This window comes from Nyctibius grandis, chromosome Z, assembly GCF_013368605.1.
Source record: "Nyctibius grandis isolate bNycGra1 chromosome Z, bNycGra1.pri, whole genome shotgun sequence".
In the NCBI taxonomy this organism is placed as follows: domain Eukaryota; kingdom Metazoa; phylum Chordata; class Aves; order Nyctibiiformes; family Nyctibiidae; genus Nyctibius; species Nyctibius grandis.
The window spans coordinates 46,348,853-46,361,859 of record NC_090695.1 but is presented as its reverse complement, the minus strand read 5'-3'; the positions used below and the strand labels follow the sequence as shown (position 1 = coordinate 46,361,859).

General features: G+C 38.3%; 1 protein-coding gene across 1 annotated transcript in view; it reads left to right on the top strand.

Annotated features, from left to right (window-relative positions):
• The window catches only part of FRMD3 (FERM domain containing 3), a 139,056-nt gene that overhangs the window by 60,323 nt on the left and 65,726 nt on the right, over positions 1 to 13,007 (top strand). Inside the window, exon 2 of the mRNA XM_068422732.1 lies at positions 2,827 to 2,931. Within this exon, the coding sequence (XP_068278833.1) occupies positions 2,827 to 2,931 (105 nt within the window). The remainder of the gene's footprint in view (positions 1 to 2,826; positions 2,932 to 13,007) is intronic.

Below are 13,007 nucleotides of genomic sequence, written 5' to 3'. Positions count from 1 at the left end.
GTAGTGTATCCTAACCAAGGGGAGGTTATTAGCTAGTCTCTTTTATTTATATATATGGAGCGCTTAAGGATTCCTAGAGCATGAATTTAGCTTGGAGGCTTTTGTTCGTTTGCTCTTTTTTGTTTGGTTTGTTTCCATCATCTGTCTTTCAAGCAAGAAAACTAGGGCATCAATTCATTTTAGAAAGGGAGCGTTGTTACTGGATTGAAAAACACTGTATGTGCCCTAGCCTTTTATCAGGTTCCTCAAGAAGTCAAAAAACTTTTGTGATTATTTAGGTGGGTGAAGCAAAGGACTTGTGAAATGAATGGATTAGAATGTGAACTTATAGAAGGTAGTAGATTTACTGATTGTTCTTCCAGTAACACCCTCTAATGTTATCAGATGAAAGTATGGCTAGTCTGGTTTCCTCATTTCCAGTGTTTTGAAAAGTACGTTTCTTTTGTACACTGTTGTCAGTAAAATCTATTATTTTACATCTTACAACTGTGTGCAACTTGAATTTCACATCTGTGTTGAAATTTTTTCCTGCTGCCTTTGTATTGAAATGTCACTGTGCAATTTTGTCTTAATATTTTGACAGTCTTGCTTATCGCATAGTCACAAAAGTTTGCAGACACTTCTAAAATTTTAAGCTAGAGAATACTTCATGGAGATATGACTGTATAAGTGTAGACCTTTTTTTGTCAGTCAGAGGGAGAGTGGCAGTTTTCTTTTCGTACTTCTCAGTCTTTGATGCCAGCTTTGCCTTTTGAGGAAAGTTTTCTCTATGCTGTCACTAGCATGCCCATACTTGTAACTGGGTACAGTATAAAAAAAAAAGTCAGTGTATGTGCTAACCAGTCGTAACAGCAAACAAGTCAGTTTTTAAATGTCCTGAGGCTGGAAAGAAACAATTACAGAAGGAAATCTGTTGGAGCTATGTTACATGGAAAAAGGTAGCAGTGCAGGGTGCAAAGCATGAGGTTGAGTGAGCATGTACAGAAAACAGACAAATTGTGTTAACATCCTTTGACGCTGGCTGTTTAAAAATAGGAACACAAAGTGCAGAAATACCATGGCACAGGCAAGGCAGTGATATCCTCCAGGCAACCAGCAGCATATGGAAGAGTAAAGAACACATAGTGAGGGGTAAATATATAGCAGATAGATGGCGGAGTAAGAAAGGAGTAGTGGAAGTAGATGGTTTACGCAGTAGGAAGGGAAGCAGCATCCCCCACATCTACGAAGAAGAAATCTGTAGAGAAATTAGCAATTCCCTTGTGGCTGGAAGTGAATTTGGGAGGAGAGAAGGTCCTTGTGTCAGGAAAGGGAACGGCCGCAGGAGCCCTGGCACACTGGAAGGGCTGTGCAGGTCTCTGTTGGTGCCTTAACTGAGGGTGCTTTTTATTTAGTTAGTCTATTTGTTCAGTGAAGGGACCGAAAGGACGAGCAACTGTATCCATATCAGACTTCCTTATTAACTGTAAAGATAAGAAATAGAGCAGTAGTTCACAGATGGTATTTTTTTGTAACACTCCGATCTTGAAGCATGTCTCATTTTTCCTGTGGAAAGCAGTAGGTCTCACTGGACAGTGGTAGTCCCGAGGCCATTGCTTCCTCTGCCCTTTAGAGTATGACCTCGGACAGGTCACAGTGCTGTTTTTGCCTCAGCTACTCCTATGTGAAATGCAGATGATGGCAATGTCCAGTTTTGTAAAGTACCTTGAGAAATGCAGGAGCTATCTGTTCATTTTTGTCTAGCCATGCTGTTTATAGTTTAAATTTCCTGTTAGCTTCTTACAGTTTTCAGGGAGTAATTTGAAGGAACAATTAATTTTTTTTTTATATAATGTGATTACATATCATGTGTAGTTCCTATTTTGTAGACATTAAAGAGCTAAGTTCAAGTTGTTTCATGTCAGCAAAGGGTAAAATCTTGCGAATTCGCTACCTGGTCCACAGCAGAGGCGTCTCAGTGCAGGACAAGATTAGGCAGATAGAGGGAAAGAAATGCAGAGACCTGACACTGAAATGTAGTGAGGCACCTTTCTCTGCTTAGAGTGGACTGTTTTAGGAGAACAGCTTTAGCCTGGTGTTAATACTCACACACATCACAATTCAGAAAAAAAAAAATCACATTAGCTGGATCAGAAGAAATGTGAAAATTCATGTAGGTTCTGCAGTAGATTAAGGCAGTAGATTAAGGAGAAATGAAACATAGTATTCAAATTGAAGAAAGCAGAAATAAAGAATGAGATTGTTAACTAAACATCACGTGAACTGTAAGTTTCCTTAAGGCTATGGTTACCCAGTGACAATGCAAAGATGAAAACATCTCTTTCAGTCATTTGGGCATTTCTTCCTTGTATGGTAGTGCTGTCTGGGAATTGTGTCTCTCTTGCTGTGGACATTGTGTAAAGATCCAGTAAGGTACTCACGGCCAAAACTGCTTGCAAACATGGGGGATACAAAAAACCACAGTTTTAAAATGCCATGTGTGAATGGGTATCTGTTATGCCATTATAGCATCAGGTGGAAATATGGTTACTAGTAATATATTAAATGTTGTAAATGTGCGGCTATTAGAGTAGCATGAGTTTTCCTAAGGCAGGAGTAGTGATGGTATTTTCTTAACGTATCAATTTGTGAATGTGCAGGGAGTAAATTGATCACTAATCTCCTGCATGTTTTAGAGGAGGTTAATGTTCAAATCCTCGTCCTTATCGGAATAAGAACAAATTTCATGTGCCATATTCCTTGATACTTTGGTTAGATTTTTTTAATATTTATGGGAGCAAGTTCAGAATACTCAGAATAATATATCAATTCTTTCTCTTTTTACAGAGAGAAACTAAAGGGCAGTTTCTCATAGATCACATCTGCAACTATTACAGCTTGCTGGAAAAAGACTATTTCGGCATTCGATACGTTGACCCTGAGAAGCAGAGGGTATGTATATGAACTCTGACTACATTTGCTTTTAAGTAATGCTAAATTGATTTTTCTTTCAACAAGCAGGCAAGTTTTAATGCAAAGTTATGTATCTCTGAGGGTTTATACTCTGGCCATAATCCATAGAGATTCCTAAAGTGGCTTGTGTCTCCTTTTTGTTAGTCGGTGGGGACATGGCTGTTATTTTGTTGATAACCTCTATCGGGATCTGGCGATGCCCAACTTGCCGTTTAATTCCTAAAACCTGGATCTCCTATGCAGATCCCCTGCCCTTACCGCTTCTAATGGCAAAACTGGTTTTCAGAAGAGTTTGGACTATTTTCTCCCCTTTCTCAAAAACTTCTGCTGCTGTGTCACCTCATACAGTGATATCATCAATATATTGATATGACACACAGGAAGCAGAAGTCCTCAGTGCAATTCAGAACTGCTTCTTCACTGTGTGGTCCTGCTGGTCTCAGGATTAAGACTTAGGTATGACTTTAGATGTTGTGGGGGCATATACTGGCATTTAATCTCTGGAAATGATCAGCAGTTTGAAACTGCTATGATTCAGGAGGAGGAGAACATTTTGCTACACCCTAATTAGTTTTGTCAAAAATCACTGGAATTATAGAATCACCCTTTGCTCAACCTTACGGAATTGCAGTAGCTTTGCAAAGCTGCAGCAGGTCATTTCCATTACATCCTGCTTTTAAAATTAAAATAATTAGCAGAATAATTAGCAGTTATTCTAACCAGTGTACTTAATTCTTCACAATCATTAAAGTTGTAGAGGTGTTCACCTGGTTGGAATTGATAGGAGAAGTAAGTGGAGTGCTGGATTAGACTATAATTAGGTAGGACTTAATGAATACTTACTTTTGTTGGGCCTTTCTCTGACAGTCACTCAAAAATTGCTACAGAAAAGTTATTTTACTTAACAGCAATCAAGAGTCCTTTTTAGTAAAAACTTCGATTTTGTTTGGCAGAACTTTAAAAAAGTGATGCTTCAGAAAAAACTCTGAAAACCCACTCCCACTGGAATGCCTGTTATATCATACCTTATGTGATTCCCATGTTTCAAAGAACTGTTAACTATATTGACAAATTCGCTGCAGTATCTTATTCTTGTTGGCTATACAGTTGTTCTTTTACATCTTGTAGTATCGCTAATTCTGTGTTAAATTTATGGAAGATTATAGCTAATACTGAACTTTAAGTTTTCTCTTGGTTACTAGTAAAAGACAATCTGAGAAAACATTTATATTCTTACCTAAAAAATCTTAAGTCTTCTTTTCCCTTTATATCCCACAACTAAGAATACTGTGGCCATCTTGTGTAGTAGGATGGCTTGTATCAACTGTCCCACTCTTCAGTTGCATTTTGTTAAGCAAACTTCTCAAGCTTACGTTTTCCGTACATGCATTTTTAAATGCTGATTTATAATTACTCTCATGTTTTTAAGCCTATGGGTAACCTCTCTAATTGGGTATTAGTTCTTGATTTTAAACTCTTATTAATTAGGACATGAATTATAAGGGACATTTATACAAGTTCAAATGCTGTGGATGACAAGTTGAAAGCAACATACATTTTTCTCTTAAGTTTATTACAATTCATCAAATTAAGCTATTTTTACATGCAGTGTCTTCTGTTGTCCCTTGGTCCTGTTCTGTTGGGTTTTGTCTTTTTTTTTTTTTGTTTTAAGATCATACTTCTAAATATTTATACATAAAATGCTTTCCTTCAGAGTGGATATTTCCTCTGCAACAAACTCTATCCTGTAACTTCAGACAAATGTTATAATAAAGGAATACTGCTTTTATGTCGTCTGGCTCTTCTGAATTTCTGATCTTGTTGAGGTTCAATTACCTGAGTCTTACCTCTGTATCAGATACAGATGCATGAATACCTCCCAGTCACATGCAGGAAGACCGTGAAACTGAACTTACCTTTCTCCCATCAGCAGAAGACTGTTCTGATCTTTTTCTAATCTTAAAGAAACATACCAAGCAGCAATCTCCTAGTAATATAACAAGCATGGGATGCTGGGGTTCAGGCATTGTAGCTAGATAAAGCTCATCAGTAAATGGCTCAGTAGAAAATGAGAGGAAATAATGATTTTGAAATGATGAGGTAGATGATGGCTCTTCCCACAGTTTTGTATTTTAGCAGTTGTGAGTTTAGCTGCCTGAAATTCACGTTAGCAAAAAACCCTGAGATTACAGAGGAGTAGTTGTTTAGGTATGTGGTTATAGAGATAAGCTGTAGCAAGTATAAGATGTAGTGGGGTCACAGGAGGAATGTCACATCATTGTAGCCACCTTACAGGAAAGAGTACTTAGAACTCTGTAGACGAGATTTCTGAAGCTCTGTGGAATTCTCGCAGGTCCCACCAAGGAAAAAAGGACATTTCCTGCAGTACATTCTTACGGGTTGGTTAGAAGTATTACAAAACAGAAACAGTAGCTCAGTAAGGATCTGCAGGTGGAATTCACTAAGAGCTTCTTTGTGAAGTTAAATCTGGCGATTTAACTGAGAACAATTGCTTTGAAGGGGAGTGATAATTCATCCTAAACCAGTTCAACAATGTGTGTGACAATGTACTTCAGTGCCCCGTAGGCAAATAAAGAGATGCAGGATAATGAATAAAATTAGTATTGCCTGGTCTGGTTTTGGCAATAAGCCACTGGCATGATGTGGCTATGGTAAAAGACAACACTTTGTTTGCCTCTTCTTAGGATTGTATTTTCAGGAAAGTATTAATGTCATTACACCCTAATGAGACCTCAGCTATTCTTATCTAGGTGTCTTCATTTAAGAAAGATGAATTTAACTGAATCGGGAGAAGAAATACTAGAAAGGTAAAGAGAATGGAGAGCTTGTTTTTGAGATTATATTAAGAAGGGCATAATCCATCTAGTGCAGCAAAACAAAGGCTGAGAGGATATGGCTATATAGGCATCAGAGCATAAAGTAGAAAGGCAAAGAAAGTTTAAGCAAGAGAGGTGATTACTTAATTAAGCTGATGAGAGCTGTAGCATCTGGAACAGCCACAATGGAGGCAATGGTGCAAAATTTTTAACTAGATTTGTAAAGAACTTTAAGAGAGATCTCTATAATTTTATGGAAGGGGTTCATATTAAACATTGACAGACAGAAACCAGGCACCATCTTTTGAAGTTTCTTTCAAAGAATATGTAATAAAAGCTGAAACAAGAAAGCATAACATTTTTTTAGGAGAGTTATTATTGATTCTGAGGCAGGGAGTGTACAATTCATGTTGCTTTGCCTGTTTTCTTGGAAGTGTTGAGTGTCTCTGTTGTAGTTTATATTCCACTGCATAGTCTCGGTCTTTGCACAGACAGGGCTATATCTGTGGTTCCAAATGAAACTGCCAAAATCATGCATTTAATTCTGGCTTTTAGTGAATTATTCTTGATTGGCTCTTTGAATAGTTAAGCTATATGACATAGTAGTATATTATTATATAGAGTACACACCCATACATAATATAGAGTACACACCCATACATATATATATATATAAAAATATTATGCAGAATTACTTCTGCTGGCATTTAGTCTACCAGTGATGCTTGCCTCCCATTTGTTTGTATGTTGTTTTTTGTGCAAAGGTTACAGGGTCTCGCCAAAAGCTAATTTGCAGTCCTTTTGTTTTTTGATCTATTGAGGGAGCACAAGCAGACAAAAATACCAGCTTTAATTCATCCTAAATGTCTTCTTTCAGAGCATGCTGCCAAAATGTAGCATTTTGACTTAGGAGTGTTGAAACAAGTGACCGAGTTTGAGAATTTAAAAAATGAAATGTTTCAATATTTCAGATGTTTCAAATGAATTGTTTCAATATTTGTGTTTAGAACATTCAGAACTCTGAATGTTCTAAAAAAAAACAATAGTAGAAACTACTATTTTGACTGTCAAAAATGTAGAAATTGAGCTAATTGTCTTAGGTTGGAACAAAATTTTGAGACGTGGGAAAACAGCTGTTGTTTTTTTAAGTTATTTTTCAAGTAAGTTATAATGTATACTCCTTCCTCCCCCCATCCTGCCTTTTATAATAATCCTTTCTTTCTGCATAAGTAAACGTGTGTGGATCTTTTAGGCATACTTAAACTTTGTAAAATTTTCTGTAGTATTTCATTTTCTGTTCCAGACCAAAAAGAAACTCTGGAAGACACTTTCAACAGAAGGCAGCATTGTAGCTTTTTTAGTATTTTTGGATATACAGGACAGTAACAAATTGAATGAGCAGTTAAAGACTCTAGGTCCTACACCATATGTGCTGTTTTATCTGCTAGCATCACATTTGGATGTTCCTTTGTGGAAACTGTGCCTTAGGGTACCTTCAGAAAAGCCAGGATTGTACTAAAAGTATGCAGTAAATTGCAGTATGTCATTTTATGTCTAATGGTGCTGTGCTGGGAACAAATGAGGTCCTAATCATATATTAACTGTTGAATTTTTTGTCTCGATTTCTGAGAAAACTAGGTATATGGGATCACATTGCCTTTCTCCGTGACTCTCAACTGTATAACTTACAAAGCCAGTTTTGGTCAAATTTGGCTAGGGATATAGATCTCAAACATTAAGTTCCTGTAAGGTTTCATGAAGATAAGCTGCCACATTGGTGCATAAAATGCTATTATTATTGTTACTGATGGAAGCGCTGTAGGGCAAACTCACTCCATAGGGAATCTGGAGAGAGCTGAGACGCTGTAAGAACCTAGAAACCATAATTTTGCACTTTTATTTTTTAGAAATAAGTAGTTTCAAACAAGAGACACACCTGGAGAAGGTGTTACTGATTCTGCTGCTCAAGGAACTACCTATTGATACATTTTCTTGTCCTAGCTGTAATACTGAGGCCAGTTATCATACTCACACCCTTGAGGAAATCCAGCATGGCTAATTCTGTGCCAGATATCCTGGGTTGACTGAACACCTTTTTTGTGTTTTTTGGGCTGGTAGGAGATGGGACTAGGATGAAATAATGCAGCTACTGTTCAGCATCTCTCACTAGAGAGGATCCCTTGTTGAGAAAGGCCACTGGTATTGAGGGCAATGGGGGCTTGGGCTTAAAGAAGATGGTAGTGTGGTGAAATTTATTATTTAAGTCCCTTCAGGAGGGCATCTGAGCAGTGATTTAAAGTTGGAAATACTTGTTTCCTTTTTTTTCCCCCCAATGGGTGGATTTGAGCACATGCTTGTGATTATGTTTTTGAATGTGAGAGTATGAGGTGGTAGTTATGCAGAAATACCTTGGAGCCACCCATGGGGTAGGTTGGAAGTGTTAAGTGTTGTGAAAAGGCTTTGTAGGACCCTGAAGCAACTGTGAAGTCTCACCAGTCACTGTAGAAATGTTTGAGATCATAATCACCCTGAGGCATTAGGATGCTTTGTCATTTGGATATGCTGCAGGGCTGTCTGGGAGCAGCACAGCAGTGCAGTGGTTTTAGCTCTGCGCGTGTATGCCTGTTAGTGTGAAAACAAAGCTTTAAAATCAGTGAAACTGCTGTACGAATACATTCCCACTATGCAGCCAATCTTGAATGGTGGCTGTGAGTACACTGGGATTTTCTGACTTCCCCAGAGCGCAGAGCTCAGCTCTGTGTATTGTTAGAAAGATGACATTGTGCGCTATGGATTTGCCGGTACTCCTGCCAGTCTCTCTCAAGAGAAGTGTTGCGAATATAATTCTCGTTTTGCTTTCAAGCTTAGATGCACTGAAAACTGGTAGGCACCTACACACAGGTAGTTTTTTTGTTGGATTACATGTTTATTTCACTAGTATGGCTGCTGGGGAATCTCGTTTGTATTTAAAGTATGTCACTTCCAGTGGACCTAGACAGAGTATTTGTTTAATCCTAATTGTTCAGTGTTATCGCAGTATTTGTTTAATCCTAATTGTTCAGCATTATCGCAGTATTTACTAGTGAAGGAAACTGGAGCCTGTTGTCTGTGAGTAATGAATTTCTTTATCATGAGGTAGCAGTTCTGTTTTTAATGGGACATGTACTCAAAACATACAGCAGTGCCTCATCGGAGAGACCTTTTGAAAGGATCAGCAAGTCTAGGGTGCAGCTGATCTCTGCTTTAGCAAGAACAGCTATTTAATACATTTTATTAAAAATGTGGACTTAGTCCCACATGAGGGTGGTGAAGGTTGGCAGAAAGAGACAACAGATAATTTGCAACCTCGTTTTAAAAAAGCTATGTCTTTGTGTAATGACTTGGTAAGGCTCCATACAGCTATGTAAAGAGAACTGTCTGGGAGCTCTCCAGTCTCTTTGAAGGGGTAGAGCAGAAGTATTATAGGCTGAATGCCAGAGTGACTGAGCTGAAGGTTAATTACAATTTTAATGCTTCTTCGTGGATATGAATCTCTCCTCCTGGACAGAAAAGTTATGCGCTTTTGCACGAAGTATTGTTGTGACCCTGCTTGGTTTGTGCAGTTCAGGTCGTGCTGTTTCAAAAAAAGACAGTAGAACTAGAAAAGGAACAAAGAATGCCATGAGAATGATATCAAGTAGGAATGGATTTCATACAAAGAGAGGTGTGTTAGACTAGAATAATTCAGCTAGGAAAAGAGATGACCAAGAGAGAATGAGAGAGAACAGTGTGATGTAAAGTGGCTTGGAGACAGTGATTCGGGAAAGATTGCCCTGTAATTCTTACAACAGAACTAAAATGCGCTTAAGGAAATTATAAAGCAATTAGTATCAAGAAAATACCATGCCTAGTCATAAAAGTCATTGTTGTAGCTACCAAATATATGAAAAAAAGTGTTAAAAAATAAGTGTTTAGACAATTGGTGAAAGTCTCTAAAGACTTACAAATTGTAATGGAGGCTGGTGGAAAAAGCCCAGTGAACAGAATGGGAGCTACTACTCTTGATCTTTTTCTCAGTGTTTGCTTCAGGTCATTTTCAGGGACAAAGTGTTGAGCTAAATGGATACTTGCTTTTACCAGTAGAGGCGCATTTATGTACTGAACAAAATCTTGGCACAAATGAATAGTGGTGTGACTATACATATACAGTTAATTTAGCAGTAACGCTACTAACTGAAGTATCTTGTGTGCAGATTAGTAACCTTGTAAACCAAATCATTCTGCAGGCTATTTTAATGAAAATAAAGATGTTTTTTCCATCACCTGTCAACCTGTTGGCTGTGAGCACATGGTGGCTCATGCATACATCAATATATGCGGATGTTATGGCCAGATGTTCAACTGATGTAGAGGTTATGGATTGGTTGAGCTATTCCAACTTACAGCATTGGCATTTCTCTGAATATTTTAGTGTAATAGGAATAACAGAGTGATTGGAAATTCATTTAATAAATTTCAGCTCAGAATCATACAAACAGTGATTCTGTTCCAGTGTATAGTATTTCTGGACCAAATTAATTTTTGTGATAGTGATGTACGTTGTTTCTTCCTGCTTAGCATACCACTAACCAGAGCTGATGCCCTGATTTTGGGAATAGTACAGAGGAACAGCTCCTTTGCTGCAATATAACAGTATCGGTATTCTTGGTATAGAGGTTCTTGAAGGCATGAAAAAATGGTATCAGCCTCACAGCATGAAGAAGGAGACATGCAGGGTGCCCTGGGTCATTTGGCATCTGTTGTGCTGGTATAGACTGGGCACCCAATTAATTCCCCTGTCTGAGCTTCCATTAGCTTTGGATACTGTTACTGGTTTTTTTTGTCTGACTTTTGGCAGGCAGTCATCTGGTGCAAGTCACTGCCTTGAGCCTAAAGCAAGTTGATTTTGATTTTGCTTTTCATTCAAGGAAAAGGTTAGGTATTAATTTTCAAAATTAATACAGGGTAGAGGTTTTTTTTTACTTTTCTAGCAGTGTTACAGTGCATATCTCCATTCTCCTGCTCTCTTCTATCCATTAAACAAAGTCTTCACATGCAGTCCTCGCCTGGCTAGAATATTCTTGTAACATCTGCAGGTTCTTCTGGTTCTGTTTTACTGTGTGCACATCTGAGCACTTGACAGAGTATTGCTTGCTGAGGGGGATTTAAATATTCACAGCATTTGGCCACTTTTGATTGCCCCTTCATTACTGCTCCTCTTGCAAACACAGGGACTAAATCAAAATCCTCTTGTGTTGGAGGAGGAGAGAAACTTTTCACTGAATTCATTGGACTTCTGGCTGGTCAGGTCCTAAGCACCTGCTTTTGACTTGGCAGTTTTTTAGGAGGTGGGCTTTGGTTTATGCCAGTCTTATGCAGGAGTCCATAAGAGGAGACTGGAGCATACATCTTTGCACAGTAGAGTGGCTGTTGCAATGTAGAGGAAGAACAGTGTGGGGATTTTAATGACACCTGACCGCTTACAAGGACTGTAAGAATAGATATGGAACATTGTGTCCTGTTTCCTCCCCACTTCTTATTCTAAAACCCTTAACTCTGTGCTGTCCTGAGACCAAGCTCGGTCCCGTCTGAGCTTCTCAGTGAATGCCTTCATCTGAAACAGGTTATTGGCTGAAATGTCTTTACTAAAAGCACGTCAGTGTTTGTGGAGTTAAATTGACTTTCTAGAGTAGTGCTTTTACCCTTGCCTGGTGTCCTTGCTTATCCTGAGCTTTTGCTGTGGAAGCTGGTAGCACATCAGCTGCTCAGCATTTGTGGGTAAGCAAGAACAGACCTGGTCTCGCTAATGACTACTCAGTGCCACTTAAAGGCTGATCAGAGGTGAAAGCTGTATTTACAAAGTAAAAATTGCACTAGTCTGAAACACAGCATGCAGTTGCAATGAAACCTTAGTCAGAAGGAAATTCTCAGCATATTTTAGGATCCCAGGACCAAAAGTGATATCCAGAATAGTTTGCTTGCTCACCACTGGCACTTGAAGCACCAAGACTTGGTAGCTATCCCATGACTGACCTTCAAGTTCTCTAAGTGTCTTTGCCTTCTGCTTCTGTGACAATGTCGGCCTGACCATCTAGATACCCAGCTGCTACCCAAACCTTTTTTAACAGAAGAGATTAGAAATTGGCAGTGCTGAACAAGAATCTCCTCACAGGATCCTTGGTAGTAGGTGTTAGTTGGATTAGGATCAAAGTCTTGTCTTCTCCACTGAGTAACAACCATGTCGCTAACATGCCATCAAGGAAATGGGAGGCTCGGAGGCTCAGCCTCTGCAGGGATGATTTCTGATGATCGTCAAGTACTATCATATATAAAGCCAAGTTGTTTTGAGGGTGTAGGCCACCATCCAATTAAAGCAACCTTTTATGGACAACAGTGTAAAATACACGAGGCAAAATGAAACTGTGTAAGATTGTTGTTTTTTTTTTTTTTCCCCCCTAGTTTGCACATTTTACTGCAGGGAGAGAAATTAAAGATTCTTGTCTCTGGTTCCAAGTTTACACCTGACTTGTTTTGTTTGTCTGTTTTGTTTGTCTTATGAGGTGTTAGTCTTACAAGAAAGAATTAGAAACACCTATGGTCTGTTCCTGCAAGGCAGTGTGCATACAGTAGTAATGAAAATTTTTTACAGTTGAAGATTTTAAATGCTTTTAAAATTTGGCCTGACAAGCAAACTCAAAGTGGTATATTTTCCTTTCACCAGAGGATTTTTTTTTTCTTTTTCAGCAAAATTTTTAAAAAAAAAGATTGATACATGGAAAAAGCATTTTGCAAAGCCAGATACTTTTCAATTGAAATTTCCTGCAGAAACCCTTTGATGAATTTATAGGAATCTTAATCTGGTCCTAGCTATAACAGCTAATTAATCTTGGAATAAATATAGCATGAATACTCTATAGTAGAGATGAGTTATTAATTATTAATAGTGAATGGTGTAAAGCTGGAAGGTAAGTACTCAGGGGAAAAATCTTTCCTAAACCTCAACTTGAAATACACAAACAAATATGGGGGTGGCTATTTTCAGAAGTACTAGTGATGACTAGGTGTTTATCTTCCCCTGACACTCAAAGAGCATTAAGCACCTAATTGCTGTTTTTTTGAAAATCTACACAAATTATGAAGTAACTGCTCAGTTTTCTGGAAGATTCAGCTGAATTGCCTACACATTCGCAGTCTTCCACC